The 19,571-nt window shown below is 41.2% G+C and overlaps 2 protein-coding genes across 2 annotated transcripts; one reads left to right on the top strand and one right to left on the bottom strand.

The window, feature by feature from the left end:
* Positions 1-786: 786 nt before the first annotated feature.
* On the bottom strand, positions 787-1,722 carry LOC142202250 (olfactory receptor 6X1-like). The gene has a single exon (XM_075272313.1). The coding sequence runs from the start codon at positions 1,720-1,722 to the stop codon at positions 787-789; it is 936 nt and encodes a 311-aa protein (XP_075128414.1).
* Positions 1,723-8,209: 6,487 nt separating this feature from the next.
* Positions 8,210-9,142, top strand: LOC142204652 (olfactory receptor 6F1-like). The gene has a single exon (XM_075275960.1). It carries the CDS (start codon positions 8,210-8,212, stop codon positions 9,140-9,142), a length of 933 nt encoding a protein of 310 aa, XP_075132061.1.
* The last annotated feature ends 10,429 nt before the right edge of the window (positions 9,143-19,571 follow it).

The following is a 19,571-nucleotide window of genomic DNA, read 5'->3' as shown; positions in this document are numbered from 1 at the left end:
ACTTATGATGGAACTGAGGCTCCATAAGGTCCTCGGCCACAGTATAGTCTCCCAGTCCCTGACCTCTAATATGACATTTTCAAAATGGACACATGATCATTGACAGATCTATTCTAGAATGTTCTTTATTAGCTTTACAAACACTTCAACCACCATTTTTTTAAATAAAAAATTCTTCATATGTTCAGTGAATTTTGAACAACAATATAATTTCTTAAAAAATACAAAAGCAAACAAAAATTACAGTAAAAAAAATTAAAATGTTAATCAAAGATCTTTTCATTGCTCCAAATATAATGTATAGCAGGACAAGGACCCCAAACATACAGAGAATTAAATTAAAAACTACTCGCAGTTAGGGTTCAGCGATCGGGATTAGGAGAAATTGGATCCTGATCGGCAATCAAACAAATTTCATGATCGAGATCAGCTGGAAAATGATTGGAAATTGGATTTTAGGATCAATCCTGAAATCTCAAGATTGGCTCAACCACACCTGCAGCTTAACAAGAACAAGGGAACATCTTGGAAGTGATGATATGGCCCATACACGTCCAGTCTGTCAAACGATCAAAAGGAAAACTTTTTTCTTAGGCAGATAGAGAAACAACATTAAATGAAATCAAACAATGTATTCCAATAGGTTTATATCATGAATCATTGTAATGCATGTTGTTATTCTATATTTCATTTTATTAGTTTTTGAAATATTTTTTTAACTAAGAAATATAGGATTTTTTTTAGATAATAGCCTTAAAACAAGTTTATGGGATCTTCAGAAATTCGTTAACCAGAGACTCTCATATATTTCATCACAGAAGCCTGAATCTCTTTGTTCCTTAGACTGTATATAATGGGGTTTAGAAGGGGGTAGAGTACAATAAAGACAAGGGAAATAAACTTATTAACAGTCAATAAACTTCCTCTGTTAGGGAGAGTATAGACTACAAACATCGAGACATAATAGATAGAAACCACCACCAAGTGAGAGCTGCAGGTGAAAAAAGTTTTTTGTCGGCCTGACGTGGTGGAAATTCCAAAAATAGTGCGGAATATATAGACATAGGATATCATTATACATGTCACATTTATCAGAATGACGGGAACCGAGAGGAGAGTCATGTTAATATTCAGACTGCTTGTGTCTGAGCAAGAGAGTTCTAATATAGGGGAAAATTCACAAAAAAAATGGTTAATAATATTTGAGCCACAGAAATCTAGTTCCGGTAAGCGTGAAACTGATAAGGATACAATTATAAAGCTGACGACCCAGGAGGAGATGACCAGGCTGTATCTAAGCTTCACACTCATTATAGAGACATAATGGAGAGGTCTACATATGGCCAAGTACCGGTCATAGGACATGGCCGTGAGCAAATAACTTTCTGTGCAGACTGTTCCCCCATACAGTTCAAACTGAGCTAAACACTCAACATAAGGTATAGTGCTCCCTTCCCTTATGATAACCTCCAAAAATTTGGGAACAATAATTGTTATGAGGACTATGTCAGTAAGTGCCAAATGTCCAAGGAAGAAATACATTGGAGACTGGAGACGTTGGCTTGTGGACACCAGTGAAATGATCAAGAAGTTCTCACATATCGTCAGGGAATACAAGAGAAGAATGGTGCAGAAGAAAGGCAACTTGTAATCATTCAGCTCGGGGAATCCCAATATAAGGAACTCAGTGAGTTTGGTAGAGTTCACACCATCCACCATCATCTCTAGACGTTATATGAAGGAGTCTTATAAAGCATTACCAAGAGGAGACATGGATGAACGGGACTTATGATAATTTAGACTTTGCCTAAGGCCCTACGTTGGGCGCCAAATCAGAAAACTTCTGTGGTAAAAACCGCAGCAGCAACGTTTCATAGATAATGTTGACATGAGGAAATTTCCAAAACCGCGATAGTGCCTGTCCGCTTTGCATAATTTTCCATATTCTGTGATTTGGATTGCAGAGACGGTAAAATGCTGTGTTTTTTTCCATGGCATTTCTGTGGCTAACACACTGCGGTGGTTATACAACACAGGGCCCCCGTCTTAGATGAAGTGAGAATTTTATTTGTTTCTTTAAGATTTTTTGCATTTTTCTTCAGGTAATGTCAGTCTTACGTCTAATTCCAGAGCACTTCAGAGACAGACTTGCATCGAGGGTTAATGCTTCTGAAGAGAATAAAGATGTGAACTTGAAAATAAAAATCACTTAGAAAATTCTGCCCTGTATATATGTAAGCCTGAAATCCCTACTGAATAGACAATTAGAGGTAATAGTCCATGAGATCGGGGAAATATCTCTGAAGACATCGAAGATTAGAGAGGAAAAACAATAATAATAATAAGTCTCCGGTGATGTCTGGAATTACTGAGTAGAACATAATAATAAATCTGATAAATATCTACAAGGTTTATGTATCTGAAGTTTAAAGCTAAATACATATTAACCCTATAATGCATGACGTTCTGAGATGCAGCAGAGCTGTGTGCTGAACTCTATTTCATCTGGGATCGGACCACAATGGAGACTGCTGTGGATTGATTTTTTACTCCGCCTCCTCCAGCAGAACCAGCGTTGATTGGCCGAATGCTGTACTCTGTATGGCATTCGGCCAATTAATGCTGGTCAATGCATTCCTATGGGAAAAAGTCAGCTCCCGCGTTATTAGTGGGTAATTACATAACCCAGGAAAGTGACTCTTGACAGTTTCGCAGTTTGGCAAAAAGATTATTTTGGTGTAACAGCACCAAAACATTCCTAATGTGTTACACATGTGTAGCACATTCAGGAGAGAAAACCAGGATATAGATATTGTAAGCCGATGGCTGGTCAGGTAATGGAGGGGGTGTACATCTCGCTCAGACTACTCAGGTGGGTGAGATGAGAAAACTCCAGGAATGTTTGTTCTCAGCAGACAACTTTCGTCTGCTGAGCATTTTGGTAAATGCTCAGTACTGGGCTGGATTTTTTGGAATGGCAGGTAGGTTGGTAGTGGGACCTGTCATTCCACCCCCCTCCAGTCCACACTTTGGGGATGTTCTGGCAGTGACTCAGCTGCAGAGAGTCTCCTCATCAAGGAGGCTTAAGAAGTTGCCCCAGAAGCAACAGTTTGACAGAGCTTGGCTGGAGAGCTGACAGAGAGGTCATATTTTTGGAGCTGTGTCCTGAATGATTCTACTGGATTTTTGGATTTCTGTTATTCTAGGTGAGGTCACCTATTCTATGTTTAATTAGAGCCTAGCCAGGCAGGGAGTTATTTGTTGTATTGTTTCCTTTTGTTGCTGCACTATAATTTTTAGTGAAAATAAAACTACCTTTGTTTTGGACTAAAAGAAACTGGACTTGTGTGTCTATGCCCCCCCCACCTAGCAATCCCAGACCCTGATAATATATAGATATCCAGATAATGACCCAGCAGGTCTCTAAATACATCATTGATAAAATGATGGTGCATTACACAACCCGAAGGGCATAACCAGATACTCAAAGTGCCCCTCCAGGGTGTAAAGTGCAGTTTTCCACTCATCTCCCTCCCTGATCCAGATCAGACTGTAGTCTCCTCAGTGATAAAGTCTGATATGTTTATGGCTATACAATGGGAAGAACACTAATCTCCCCATTTCACCAACTCACTCCTAGACCAATCAAAAAATGGGGTTATGGAGGACTAACCAGTAAAGGCCCAAAGCCAGACCCTCCATAACCAAAAAACCTATGACCTCTGAATGAATAAAGTCTTCTTGAAGACTGATTTGGGAGTTCCTGAATTGGACTCCACCCATGGCCAATGGGGTAGAATTTGCTCCAGTGACTGACAATGGAGTGTCTAACAATATCAGATCTAAACCCAAGGCAGAAAGAAATGATAAATTAACAAAATTCGCCCCATCTCCCAAATATGTAAGAGCCTGGCCAGAAACAGTCTTGTCCTCATAGGGTAGAGATACTGGTAGTATCACCTTATGATAATTTTCGGAATGTACCTGATTGCATCTTCTGACTATTACTCAGGCATTGAAATTTTTCCGCCAGGGTGCCGGGTTTTAAGGGGCAGTCTCGGATGAAATGACCTGAGTTACCACAATACAGGCAGAGGTTATTCTGAAGACAGTATTTTTGTCTATCCTTGGCTTCCAGGGCTGTCAGCTGCATAGGTTCATCACCGATGGTGGTAGAAGGGAAGACAGACTTCATATGAAAGAAAGAAGATCAAACAGAGAAATGAGAGGAATCAGGCCCTACTCTCTCTCCTTGTGTCTGCCCCAGAGTCTTTGGTCAATGCAATCAGCTAAGGCCGTGGCCTGCTCTAAGGTAGGAAGATCTGGATGACCTATCCAAACATCCTGAACTGAATCATTAAGGCCCTGTTTAGAAGGAGTCCTCAAAGCTGACTCACACAAACCCAAATCTATATTTACGAAACCCAGAGCAATAAGTCTCAGCAGAGCGTTTGTCCTGCCGAATAGCAAGGAGTTGTGATTTGGCAAGTCCAATGTGGATAGGCTCAGCATAAATGTGCCCAGACACTTGAAATTTTTTTCTAGATCTGTCCACTTCTCTGCCCCAGGGGGAAGTTTAAGGACCCAAGTCTGTGAATTCCCCTGCAAAAGAGAAATAAGCACCCCTACCTTCTGGGACAGAGATCCATGAGGGTTAACTCAAAAATATAAATGACATAACTCCTGGAGAATCTCAAAATTTTCTAACCCTGGGAGTAGGAAGTGCAGCATTGAGAGAAATAGTGTCACGGTTCTGTATATATATAAATATTTTTTTAAACTACATAACCTCTTAGCTGTAGAACACTACAGCGAGGTCCACAGGCCCAATGGTGGGAGGCTGTATGTCTGAACTCAAATATGAACTACTGCAAAGACACTGCAGCACGGTACTTAATGCGAACAGCTGCAAAGACACTGAAGCCTGAACTCAAGGTGAGCAGAGTACTGTGCGACACTCCATGTGAACAAGGTGCAATCAAAACCCTGCCAATTTACCTCACTGGCCAGGTGCACCAGTACAAGAGAAACACACATGGCTGCCAAGGGTTAACACTCACCCCAGGCCAGCAAACACACACACTTACCCCTGCGACAGCTAGGGGCCACCACAGAAGTTTAGAACATTCTCCTGCACACAGCTTGGAGTTACCAGGGGAGTTTGCATGGTCCTGCACACAGCTGGGAGCCATACATGAAGTCAGACAGTACACATAGGCTATCTCAGAGACCATACCTGCTGCAGATCTACAAGCTGGAACAGCGTCTACCGCTCCTAGCCCTGGTGTATCTCTAACGGTTCATGGTTTACAGGTCCTACCTAACAGCACCCAGGAGAAGCAGAGGAACCCCACACAGAGGCCTAGTCTGAAACCTGCCTTAGTACTGGAGCCTATCCCTGCAAACTGCTGTCATTCACTCTGTGGACTTAGAGGAGATTTTAGTCAAAGTGTGAGAACCCAGCGGGTGTCGGCTCACACTATTTAAAGGGAAGTCCCCACCCAATCGGGGTGGTGGCCATGACCTCACTACTCATGCTCAGTAGGGGAGAAATGGCACTTAGCTTGTGAGCAGCTCCAATACATCTGAGCATGCTCAGTAAGGTGAAAGCTGGATGGTTAGACTGACCCGCAAGTGGCCCTGTGCGCTATGATAGCAACCTGCGGGACCCAATCCTAACATGTAGCAGCCTCCCCTTGGTTCCAGGTAAGGGTATGAATCTGGTTAACCAAGTCAGCTATCAGGCCTACCAAAGCTTCTATCTAGATTGCAAGTTCCTGAACATAACCCATGCAAATGGCAAAAGGTATTTTTGGGCTGGCTATGGTGTTATGGAATTACAATTTCCCAGTGGCTGATGCTGAAACCAGGAAAGCAGAAAATGGCAGAGACAGTGAGGTCTAAACTTTACCCAGCCCCTGTCCCTGCCTACTTGTCTCAACTACCCTAGGCAGTAGAGGGCAACTAGGTGAAAGTCCCTTTTCTGGATAAGTGTTAGACAGAACAGGACAAGACAAAAAAACAGAGTTAGCAAGCCAAGGTCAAAACCAGAGAGACAAACAATACCAAACCAAAATCCAAAAGAGTAGTAACAAGGGAAGCCAAAGGTCAGAAGTCAGTAATAAAATACAATAGCAAGAGAATCATTTAGCAAGGACAGCGTCAAATACCCTGCAAACATGGGTGAGCTGATGACCTGTTTGTTTATAGGAAGTCCAGAACCCGCCCCAGACTAGATTAGTAGCCAGGCTGTCAATCACACATGTAAGGCTAATAGGCACCGAATCACTGATTCAGGAACATTTGTAATTTTTTTTTTCTCTAGCCCCCTTCCCACCAGTGATAATAAGAGCAGTTCATTTTGGTGCTTGATATGCTATAATTGTGTCTAATGCCAAGTAGGTGGTGTCAGAAAGAGACAGTCAAGGGGGAGTGACTCAGACTCCAGTTAAAGTTGGACTGTCTGAGCACTGAGTCACATCCCTTTGCATTAGTAAGTCTACTTAGCATATCAGTCATCAAAACTAACTGCACTGACTGCTCAGGAATGGTGGGGAGCTAGAGAAAAACATCACAATCAACAGGAAAGAAAAGTATTTACGGATGCAGAGAGTCCAAATTGGTGGAGGTGGAGAAAAGTCTTCTTCAAGTATTATATTTGCTGCTAAACTACAGATACAGTGGGGGAAAAAGTATTTAGTCAGTCACCAATTGTACAAGTTCCACCACTTACAAAGATGAGGTCGGCCTGTCATTGACATCATAGGTGACCTCAACTATGAGAGACAGAATGAGAAAACAAATCCAGGAAATCACATTGTCTGATTTTGTAAGAATTTATTTGTAAATTATGGTGGAAAATAAGTATTTGGTCAATAACAAAATTTCACCTCAATACTTTGTTCTATCTCCTTTGTTGGCAATGACAGAGGTCAGACGTTTTCTGTAAGTCTTCACAAGGTTGGCACACACTGTTGTTGGTATGTTGGCCCATTCCTCCATGCAGATCTCCTCTAGAGCAGTGATGTTTTGGGGCTGTCGCTTGGCAACACGGACTTTCAACTCCCTCCAAAGGTTTTCTATAGGGTTGAGATCTGGAGACTGGCTAAGCCACTCCAGGACCTTGAAATGCTTCTTACAAAGCCACTCCTTCGTTACCCTGTCAGTGTGCTTAGGATCCTTAAAGACTGGGCCATGTTTCATCTTTAATGCCCTTACTGATAGAAGGAGGTTTCAACTCAAAATCTCACGATACATGGCCCCATTCATTCTTTCATGTACCCGGACCAGTTGTCCTGGCCCCTTTGCAGAGAAACAGCCCCAAAGCATGATGTTGCTTTCTGGATTTGTTTTCACATTTGGTCTCTCATAGTTGAGGTCACCTATGGTGTCACTTACAGCCCGACCTCATCTTTATAAGTGGCAGAACTTGTACAATTGGTGACTGACTAAATACTTTATCCCCCACTGTATATAAGCCTTATTTTATGTCATTTTGAATGAATTACATGATTTATATCTGTAAAGATTTTCAATTTCTTCTCTCATTTCTCAAGATTTTCTATGTGATTTAAGGATTCTCTTAATTTTTAAGCTCTGTATCTTAATTTAGCATTAACATGATTGAGTAAAGGGAATGTGACATCGCCTGGCTCCCGGTGAGCACTGTAATAAACAAAACCTGTAAAATAAGCTCTAAGGTCTGATGTCCAATTTCATCCCATTAATATGTATTTAGCTTTAAGCTACTGATACATAATCCTTGTAGATATTAATTGGATTTTATCTTATGTTCTACTCAATAACTCCAGACATCCCCGGAGACTTGTTAGTTTTCCTCTCTAATTGTCGATGTCTTCTGCAACAAAGTTTCTCCAGTTTAATGATCTATTATCTCTAATTCTGCAGGGAGTTCAGGCTTACATATATACAGGGCGGGAAATTCTAAATGATTTTTATTTTCAAGGGAAACCAGTTCATGTCTTTGTGCAGAAAATATTCTCAGAAACATTAACCCTCGATACAAATCTGTCTCTGAAGTGCTCTGGGATTAGAAGTAAGACTGACATTACCTGAAGACAAATGCAAAAAAATCTTTAAAAAATTATTAAAATTCTCAATAAACCTAAGACTAATTTATCCTAAGCCACGTTCCTCCATGTCTCCTCTTGGTAACGCTTTACAAGACTCCTTCATATAACGTCTAGAGATGAAGGTGGATGGTGTGAACTCTACCATATTCACTGAGTTCTTTATATTGGGATTCCCCGAGCTGAATGATTATAAGTTGACTTTCTTCTCTGTTATTCTCATGATTTATATCATAACTATAGCTGAAAACCTCTTGATCATCTCACTGGTGTTCACGAGCCAACGTCTCCAGTCTCCAATGTATTTCTTCCTTGGACATTTGGCCCTGTCAGACATATTCCTTGTAACAAGTGTTGTTCCAAAGTTTTTGGAAGTTATCATAAGGGAAGGGAGCACTATACCTTATTTTCATTGCTTAGTTCAGTTTGAGCTGTATGGGGGAGTTGTCTGTGCAGAATGTTATTTGCTCTCGGTCATGTCCTATGACCGGTACTTGGCCATCTGTAAACCTCTACATTATATCTCTATAATGAGTGTGAAGCTTAGATACAGCCTGATCTTCTCGGCCTGGGTCCTTAGCTTTATAATTGTATCCGTATCATTTTCGTTGTTAGCTGAATTAGATTACTGTGCTCCAAATCTTAACTATTTCTTTTGTGACTTTGCTCCTATAATACAACTCTCTTGCTCAGACACAACCGCTATGAGCATTAACATGACTCTCCTCTCGGTTCCAGTCATTTCCATAAATTTCATATGTATAATGGTATCCTATGCCTTTATTTTTCGCACCATTTTTGGAATTTCCACCACATCAGGCCGACAAAAAACGTTTTTCACCTGTAGCTCTCACTTGGTGGTGGTTTGTATCTATTATTTCTCCATGTTTGTAGTCTATACTATCCCTGACCGAGGACATTTATTGAGTGTTAATAAGTTTATATCCTTGGTCTTTATTGTACTAGCTCCCCTTCTAAACCCCATTATATACAGTCTAAGGAACAAAGAGATTCAGTCCTCTGTGATGAAATATGTGAGAGTATCTGGTTAAAAAATACATGAAGAGGAAAAAAAAACTGTAACGTCTCTGCCTGTTTGGGTCTCTGTGTCACTCTCCACTCGCACGTTGCAGCCCAGGAGGCGTCTTCAGTTTTATTACTTGCTTAGAGTTTTTTTGTTGCTCTGTATAAACACAGCTCTATTACCTCTCCTCTGTAATTGAATTTCCACCACACCCATCTCCTGCACCTTGTTACCCTCTGTTCACCAAATAGTTAATCTTAGCCTTCCTATGTGATTGACAGCTTGTCTACCAATCTAGTTTGGGGCAGGTCCTGGACTCCCTATATACAAGTATCAGCCCATACAGGTTTCCTAGCTATTTTGACTCTGTCCTGTGACTTTGTCCTTACTAGCTTTGGTTCTCATTGTGACTACTCTTTTGGATTACGATTTTGTGCTGCTTTGTCTCTCTGGCTTTGACCTTTGGCTTGCTGACTCCTATTCTGTGTTGTTTGTCTTTTGTGTACACTTATTCAGAGGAGGGACTGTCGCCAAGTTGCTCCTGTCATTAGGACAGTGTGGCAAGTAGGTAGGGACAGGGGCTGGGTCAAGTTTAGGGCTCACTGTCTCTGTCTTTTCTTCTTCCTGGTTTCAGTAGCAGCACTGGGGAATTGCAAAACTATCAATTCCCTTGTAAAAAACGTTATTTAAGGCTTTTACTAAAAAAAAACCAATTTCCTATTATTAAATATTTAAAATGATTAATAAGGTTTATGGAACCAAAATATAAATAGAAAATCCTGGAAATTCAATTTATTATTATTATTATTATTATTATTATTATTATTATTATTATTATTATTATTATTATTGTTGTTGTTGTTGTTGTTGTTGTTACAGTATTAGTTAAGTGAAAGTATCATCAGAAATTATAAAATTATACAATGTATTAAAGTGATTTATGATATAAACATATTGCAATAAATTATTAGATTTTTTTTATTTTGTTTCTCAATATCTACATAAAAAAATATATCTTAATGTTTTCCTTTTGATTGCTATAAGATTAGGAGAGCAGGGCTTCTATGGCAGACAGGTTTTGGCAGAACTGGACAGGGAGGTTATTCCAAGAAGTAAGTAAGCCCAGATATCTGTGGATGTAGATAACCTAAATCCGTCTGTGTCTTCACGTCACTGCAGACAGACTGGATGATGGGAGATCAGGGCTGTGTGTGGCCATATCATCACTTCCTAGACATTCTCTTGTTCTTGCTAAGCCGTGGGTAGTTCTTAATGGAATTCTCTGTATGTTTGGGGTCCTGGTCCTGCTACACATTATATCCGGAAACAATCAGAAGATCTGTCATTAGTATTTCTATTTGTCTTCTTTAATGCTGCGGTTAGTTTTGTTCACTTGTACATTTGTAAATAATTGTGATGTTATTCGTAATTCTTACCCGCACAGAACATTGGAGGAATTTCAGGACTCACAGGTTTTTAATTTAAAAAAAAATGGAAATAGTAAAATATTCGTAAAGCTAGATAGAGGAAAGATCCAGAATAGTTCTGTCAATGATCATGTGTCCATTTTGAAAGGGTCACGTTAGAGGTCAGTGACTGGGAGACTATACAGTATATCTGCCATATACTGGACCTAGTATAGGACTAGTATATGGCTGATATTCCCTATGATGTGATGGATGACTAGTGGTCCCACTGCTGCAGGCCAGAAAGATGACCCTGTGTATTTTGTGATGGTGAGTGCAAACCGATTTTTATTATTCACAGTATGGTCTATAATCAAACAAGCGTGTATTTAAATACAGATGATACATGAATGTGTTTGCTTTATATACAGTGTTGGCCAAAAGTATCGCCCCCTGCAAACTGCTCCAGGTCCCCCCTGAGATGTGAAGGGGGCCTTCTCCAAACTGCCACCAAGAGATCTCTCCCCCTCCCCCACAGGTGTTCTATGGGATTCAGGGCTGGACTCATTGCTGCCACTTTACAAGTCTCCAGGGCTTTCTCTCACCACCATTTTCTAGTGCTGACCTGAAGTGTGTTTTGGGTCCTTGTCCTGCTGGAAGAGCCCTGACCTCTGAGGGAGACCCAGCTTTCTCACACTGGGCCCTACATGATGCTGCACAATGTGTTGGTCGTCTTCAGACTTCATAATGCCATGCACACGGTCAAGCAGTCCAGTGCCAGAGGCAGCAAAGCAACCCCAAACCATCAGGGACCTCCGCCATGTCTGACTGTAGGGGGCGTCTTCTTCTCTGTGAAGGCCTCTTTTTCCCTGTAAACTCTATGTTGAGGCCTTCTCCTACTTTTGTCTCCTCTGACCAGAGAACATTCTTCCAGAACGGTTTTGGCTTTCTCTGGTAAGTTTTGGCAAACTCCAGCCTGGCTTCTGTCTGTGGGTAAGAAGTGGGGTCTTCCGGGGTCTCCTACCATACAGTCCCTTCTCATTCAGACGCTGACGCTGGATAGTACGGGGTGACACTGTTGTACCCTCGGACTGCAGGGCAGCTTGGACTTGTTTGGATGTTAGTCGAGGTTCTTTATCCCCCATCCGCACAATCTTGCGGTGAAATCTCTGGTCAATGTTTCTTTTGCGTCCACATCTAGGGAGGTTAGCCACAGGGCCATGGGCTTTACACTTCTTGATGACACTGCGCACGGTAGACACAGGAACATTCAGGTCTTTGGAGATGGACTTGTAGCCTTGAGATTGCTCATGCTTCCTCACAATTTTGCTTCTCAAGTCCTCAGACAGTTCTTTGGTCTTCTTTCTTTTCTCCATGCTCAATGTGGTCACACAAGGACACAGGACAGAGGTGGAGTCAACTTTAATCCATTTCAACTGGCTGCAAGTGTGATTCAGTTATTGCCACCACCTGTTAGGTGCTTCAGGTAAGTAACAGGTGCTGTTAATTACACATAAGCATCACATGATTTTTCAGACAGTGCCAATACTTTTGTCCACCCCCTTTTTTATGTCTGGTGTTGAATTATATCCAATTTGGCTTTTTGACAATTCTTTTTGTGGTTTTCCATTAAAGACAAATTAAATGAAGATAATAATACCAAAGAATTTGTGATTGCAATCATTATCAGGAAGAACATGAGTATTATCTGACAGAATTTCAGGGGTGCCAATATTTTTGGCCAACACTTTATGTACACAATTTATATATGTGCTTACTGTATGTCATTTTTGACCATAATTGCCTACTGTATATGTTTGGACCTTTATGTGCAATAAAGGGGCTCTATCATTTGGGAAAAGTCATTTTTAGCTAAACACATCTTAGCATAGCCTTTAGAAAGGCTATTCCACATCTACCTTTTGTATGTACATCGCCTCAGTAGTTTTTGAATAAGCCCATTTTTATTCATATGCTAATGATCCTTCTCCGTGCACTCTGGAAGTGTCTGTGATCACCGTCTGCTATTCTCTATGTGTGAGAGCAGAGAGATGTGTCATCATCAGCATCAGAGAGCCGCTCTGCTCTCACATACATAGAGAGTTGCAGACAGTGCTCGCAGAAACGTGTGGAGGGTAATTAGCATATTAATAAAAGCGGGCTCATTCAAAAACTACTGAGGCGATTTACATACAAAAGGTACGTGTAGAATAGCCTTTCTAAATGCTATGCAAGGATGTGCTTAGCTAAAAAAAAAAGACTTTTCGCAATAATTGAGCCCCTTTAAGGCACTTGGCTTTCTGGTGACTTTTGATACGGGTTTTTATGTGGTTTATATAGGTACATTGTATTGTTATATTTAGTAAAGGTTACGTTTTATCCACTTTGCTGTAGCATTGTTTTGTATCTATAGATGGGTTTGCTATTGAATTGGCGATCATATCGCAGTTTTATAGACTCTGCTATATTCTAGTATTATGTATAGTATATATATATATATATATATATATATATATATATATATATATATATATATATATAGTGTTGTGTATGGTATATATGTGTAGTATTGTGTATAGTATATAGGTAGTATTGTTTATGGTATATACTGTATGTGTAGAGTTGTGTATGGTATATATGTGTAGTATTGTTTATGGTATATACTGTATGTGCAGTGTTGTGTATGGTATACGTGTGGTATTGTGTATGGTGTAGTGAGAAGGTGACAGGCAGCGTGTTGGAGTTCAGGTATATCAGTCTCAGGTTTCTGACGTATGTGTGGTCCTGAGCGGATCTGGAGTAGGTCTCAGCCCAGGTGTAGATCCTTGGCTCATTACCAGGCCATAAAAAGGCTGCAGCTCTTGCCTTCTACCATTGCAGTGCAGTTTCAGGAGGTGAAAGGAGGTGTCTGGTTCTGTCCTGTAACCTTGAGTCCGCTGAGACTATACTGCTCCTGTTTTGTTCGTGTGGCTGGAAGTAAGCCACATGTATAGTTAGGTTATCAGTTTTGTTTATTTAGTTGCTCAGACGAGCAGGTTTTTTATTTTGTTTTGCTCATTTTGTACCTGAAGTGGACATTTATTGATTTTCTTGTTTTATTTTTTTTCTTCTTCTAAATAAACCAGTTTGTTGCACATTTTGTGTCCATGTCTTTGACTGTTTGGGTTCGCACCACTACTTCTACCAAGCTAACTTTCCCACATATGGTACTTCAGAAGCCGGTATACGCAAGTTAAACAGTCTTAAAGAGACATACACTTTTTTTTTTTTCTCTCTTATGTCCTGGATGAAAGTACACTTCCTCACCGGGGAGCCTCAAAAAGGCATACTATGACCCATGTGATTAGGAGGATCAGGTCTACTCTAAATTGAGAGGTGAGATCTTGGCACGTCTTGATGTGAACATGCATGTACGTGCACCACTGGAGTTTCTCTGAGATTCTTCCACCCCAATCTCAGATGCATGACCTGGTGTATCTGGTCAAGAAATGACTTCAGCCTGCGGAGGCCATTGCAGCACAGATGGAGAGAGTGGAACTGGACAAATACACAAGATTGCTTCCACCTAAGATCCAGCGCTGGGTTGGACAATCAAGACGGCTGACCAGCTGGTATCTTTGGTGGAACAGTACCGAGCTACCAAGAAGCTATTGCAGACATCGCCCAGACCTGTTATCCCCAAGACTAGTAAGACTTTACCTACTACTGTGGGGGTAAGTAAGCTTGAGGAGGGGAAACAGACAGCTGGGACTGTGAACTTTATACCCAAGCCTCAGAATGGAGACCCTGACGACTGAGTCCATGGACTGCAGCATTTCTAGGCATGTGTTCCTGTTTGCTCAATCCACTTCTTCAGCAGAAACTGCATCTGAACCATAAATGTGTACTTTGACTATAGCAGGGCATGCGGTATTTGCTCTCCTGGTCTCTGGGAGCCTGGTAACTGTGGTGCACCATGATCTAGTTGACCCTGCACTGCACAGTCAACAAACTATTGGGGTCTTGTGCATACATGGTGAAACTAAGGAGTGTCCTATTGCAGAGGTCTCCATAATGAATACCTCTGGCTCTGCTTCTCACAAAGTGGGCATAGTTAAGTCCCTGTTCCATAATGTGATCATAGGGAGGGATTTTCCTCTGTTCTGGGTTATGTGGAAAAAAGCCGCCATGTCCTGAAATTGTGAATGTTAATCTGGGTTATGTCAGAGAAAATGTAAAAGTGGTAAACGGTGAACCCCAGTATCCAGGAGCTGATAAGGAGTTCCCCTATATTGTTCATGAACCAGGACCCAAATACGGGGAGAAATTGTTGAGAAATTGGTGGTGCTCCGGCCCTATCAGAGGGTAGTGTTAGATTTGGCACATAAGCCTGTGTTAGGAGAACACCTGGGGTACAAAAAGACCAAAGACGGCATTCTACAGCGCTTCTATAGGCCAGAAATTGATAAGCATATCCAAGAGTATTGTAACTCCTGCCTCAAGTATCAAAAAACCGCCCCTGTGTCACACTTCAGTGGTACTTTGGTACCCCTCCCCATTATAGAGGTACCAGTTGAAACAATGGCCATGGACTTGCTGATTCCTTTAGTAAAGTCTGCTAAGGGGGATCAGTATATACTAATTGTGTTAGATTATGTGTTACGGTTCTGTGTATATATATAAATAATATTTTTTTAACAACAGAACCTCTGGTCTGCAAGAAACGGCAGCGAGGTCCACAGGCCCAATGGGCGGCTGTATGTCTGAACTCACTGTGAACAGAGTGCAACAAACACTGGCAGTGGTGCGGTGCGGTACTAAATGTTAACAGGGTGCAACTAAACCTGTTCAGTTAAGCTCACTGGCCAGGTGCACCAGAACTGCTGAAACAACAAGGCTGCCAAGGGTTAACTCACCCCAGGCCAGCAAACATGCATGCTCCTGCAACAGCTAGGAGTTACCAATGAAGTTTGACAGTTTAGATAAGGCGATCTCAAAGACCAAACCTGCTGCGGCTCCACAGGCTGGAACAGTGTCTACCGCTCCTAGCCCTGGTGTAGAGCTGACAGTTCAGGGTTTACAGGTCCTACCTAACAGCACCCAGGAGAAGCAGAGGAACCCCACACAGAGGCCTAGTCTGACAACCTGCCTGAATACTGGAGCCTATCCCTGTACTACTGTCATAAACAATCCTCCATGGACTTAGGTCAGTCAAAATTCCATCAAAGTGTGAGCACCGGGAGGGCATCGGCACACACTATTTAAAGGGAAGACCCTGCCCAATAGGGGCGGTGGTCATGACCTCACCGCTCATGCTGAGTAGGGGAGAAATGACACTTAGCTTGAGAGCGGCTCCAAAAGTCTGAGCATGCTCAGTAGGGTGAAATCTGGACTTAGACTGACCCGCAAGTGGCGCAGTGCGCTGGGAGAGCAACCTGCGGGACCCAATCCTAACATTATGCTACACAATAAAAAAAATATGAAAGAAATAGGAACATAGCACAAGTGAAGGGATGATTAACTCCAGTATAGCTCCCAACTATGTAAATTAGGGCCTCAGAAGATGGCGTGTTCCTGATCGCTATAAAATACACAAAACACTAAGGGGGGGGTGAGATGAGTGTAACACTCAGGATCAAACACATACAAATCTGAGTAAGTGCAAAAAAGCTTTTTATTTAATGAGTTATACAAAATATTAAAAATGTAACAAATGTAAAAGGACCTATACAAAAGTGTACAGGGTACAATACCAAATGCAGCAAAATGCACACAAAATGCTTTTAGTATCGTCAAAGCCTCTATATGATATAATAATCAGTGTTAGTAACAAATCATATAATGTACAGCGGTAAATCATAAAGGGACCTTACACAAGCTAAGGTATGGCTGAGAGTAATGCAATATCACGCAAGGGTTAACCATGGGTGGACCTTATGGGAGCGGAGGTATATAGCTCAGGAGAGTGACACAATACATATTGCTGGTGCAGAAAATATAAGTAATGCAAAGTCCTGAGATTAAATCAGTAAAATAACAATATATGTCATGGCTATAATGGAATTAACCATAAAGTGTAAGAATATACTGTATGCCGTGGTTACTATAATAAAGTCAGCCATGAGTGTCAGTGTATATCACAACTATCCTAAGAGGCATACCAAAGAATGAAGTATAGCACTTCATGTAGTGGCCCCATAAGAATTGTCCAGTTTTGCAATGGTGTATTTTGTGTTGTTTCTGTGTATGTCCATAAGCGTCATGTGATTATGTGCGTCACATTTTGGATATCAGTGAAAAACCTGTAATCGGTTGTTATGGGTACCTGGAGTAAAACTGTGTGACTGTGATCTTGTGTAACAGTGTCATCTACAGCGCCCTGCCTCATTACAGCTGACATACAGCAGTGAAGAAAAATGGCTGGGTTGCTATGCAAACCTGGAGTAAAACTCTAATATGTGGTACTCTGTGCAGAGCCGTGTATCTAATCCTCCAGCGTGTGGAACTAACTATGAGCAGATGTAAGTTTCTAATCCTTTGTCGTGTGGAACTGTGTGCAGATGCGGGTATCTAATCATCCAGCGTGTGGTATTGTGTGAAGATGCGTGTATCTAATCCTCCAGCGTGTGGTACTGTGCGAAGATGCGTGTATCTAATCCTACGGCATGATTACAAGTTCAAGCCCCCTGGAGGGGGGGCTAATAAAATAGTAAAAAAAAAATAAGTTCAAAATCACCTCTTTTTCCTAGAATACATATAAAAGTAGAAAATTACTGTGAAACACATACACATTAGGTATCCCTGTGTCCAAAATTTCCTGGTCTACAGACTTATATTTTTACTGTACGGTGAATGTCAAACTCAAAAGTGCCAAACCGCTGTTATTTTTCACTACAACTCCCATATATTAAATATTTTACCTTTTTTTTGCATTTTTTTCCCCTAATTTCAAAACAGTTTACATCAAAATGGTCACTTTACTGTTAATATTCTTTGAGGGGTCTAGTTTCCAAAATGGGGTCACATTTTTGAGGTTTCCACTGTTAAGGCACCTCAGGGGTCCTGCAAATGCTACCTGAATAGGGTTGAGCGATTGGGATCGGAAAAGATCGGATCCCGATTGGCGATCGAGTAAATTTCACGATTGCGATTGGGTTCCGATCCCGCCTAAAATAGATTGGAAACGGAATTCTGATCTCGATCGCTCAACTTACCTGCACAGATCTGATGCCGCTGTCGCTCCTCATTATTTTCGGACCGGTTCTCTCTCATTTTCAGGCCTTCAGAGCGCCGTGCGCGCCCCAGTCTAGTGTTACAGACCGAGAAAGAAGGCAGGGCTTGTGGCTTAGGAGAGTGTGGGCGGGTACTGATAGGGGAGATGTGAGTGATGCACTCACGTCTCCCTGATCTGCACTCAAGTCTCCCTGATCTGTACCCACCCACACTCTCCTAAGCTACAACAAGCCCACCTACTCCCAGCATCAGTAACGCTAGCCTGGGAAGCAGCGGCGTGCACGGCGCTCTGCAGACCTGTAAATGAGAGAGGACTGGACCAAGAAGAATGGGGAGCGACTGCAGCAGCGTATCTGTGCAGGTAAGTGGACACCAGGGGGGACTAAGTAACCGTGGGATTTTTTAATCACTATACAATTTTTGGACTCCATGCTGTGTAATGAATAGGATCGTTTTTAAAATCCGATCTTCAATCATTAAAAAATCCCATTGACTTGCATTAGGATCAGTATTGGGATCAAGATCGGGTTCAGATGGAAAATAATGGGAAATCGGATTTTAAAAAACGATCCTGAAATCTCAAGATCGGCTCAAGCCTAGACCTGAAAATGATTCCATCAAAATCCAACAGACACATATCGTTGTCTCCATTCCAAGCTCTGCCATGTGCCGATACAGCAGTTTACAACCACATATGAGGTACCACCATGTTCAGGAGAAAATGTGTAATGAACTGTGGGGCTTTTTTTTTTCCCCTTAACCACTTCTAAAAATGAGAAATTTGGGGCTAAAGAGCCATTTTACTCAAAAGAGTGTAATTTTTCGTTTTCATATCCTAATGGTAGTAAAAACTGTGAAAAACCTGTAGGGTGAAAGTGCTCTCTGATAATTTCCTTGAGGGGTGTATTTTCTTAAATGGGGTAATTTAAGGATTTTTTTTTATTTTTTTTTTGTTCTGATACCTCATTTGCTCTGCTAATGTAATATGGCACCTGAAAACGATTCAAGTAAAATCTCAATGTCGCTCCTTCCCTTTCTGGGATATTTCTGCGTTGAGAGAAATTGTATCGGATGCATTTTTGCCTTTCACCCCTTGTTTAATGTGCAAATTTTAGGGTTAAATATAGTATTGAAAAAAATTGAAATGTAAATTTTTCACCTTTGTTTTGTTTTAATTCCTGTGAAGCGCTTAAAGGGTTAACAAACTTACCAAATGGCATCTTGAATTGGTTTGGTGGTGCAGTTTTAAAAATGGGATTTATGGAGGTTTCTAATACAAAGACCCTTTGTAGCTGAATTAGTCCCCTAAAATTTCTCTTGTTAATTCTCTTGAAAACTCCTGTTAGACTGTAAAATGTCCAAAAAATTACAGGAACGTTTAAAATCTGATTTCAGTATAAAGCAGAGATCTGGTAAATTATGTTTATTAACTAATTTGAGTGGTATGACTCTACATATGAAAAGACAATTTCAAACTTTGAAAATTGTTTTTTTTTTTTCAAAATGTTCACCAAATTTCCTATTTTTTCATAAATAAACACAAAATATATTGGCCCAAACTTGCAATAAACACAAAGTAAAATGTGTCATGAAAAAACACTTTCAAAATCTTCTAAAACAGTTAGGCTGAGTTCACATCGGGTATTTTGGTTAGGATTTTGAGCCCGTGTCCGCCTCAAAATCCTCACCAAAAAGACGGCTCCCATTGAAATCAAAGGGAGTCGGTCAGTTCTTTTTTCTGGTAGTGGTTTGTTCCGACTCCCGGAAAAAAGAACGGACATGTTCATTCTTCAGGCGGAGTCACCTCGCGATTCCGCCTGAAGACACTCCTTCCTCCCG

This window comes from Leptodactylus fuscus, chromosome 5 (genome assembly GCF_031893055.1).
Source record: "Leptodactylus fuscus isolate aLepFus1 chromosome 5, aLepFus1.hap2, whole genome shotgun sequence".
Lineage (NCBI taxonomy): Eukaryota > Metazoa > Chordata > Amphibia > Anura > Leptodactylidae > Leptodactylus > Leptodactylus fuscus.
This window is presented reverse-complemented; position numbering and strand designations above follow the sequence as displayed.

What these genes read in the sequence shown, in the direction of transcription:
- LOC142202250 (XM_075272313.1), bottom strand. Translation starts at nt 1,722, where the DNA reads ATGATGGTGGATGGTGTGAACTCTACCAAACTCACTGAGTTCCTTATA.
- LOC142204652 (XM_075275960.1), top strand. Translation starts at nt 8,210, where the DNA reads ATGAAGGTGGATGGTGTGAACTCTACCATATTCACTGAGTTCTTTATA.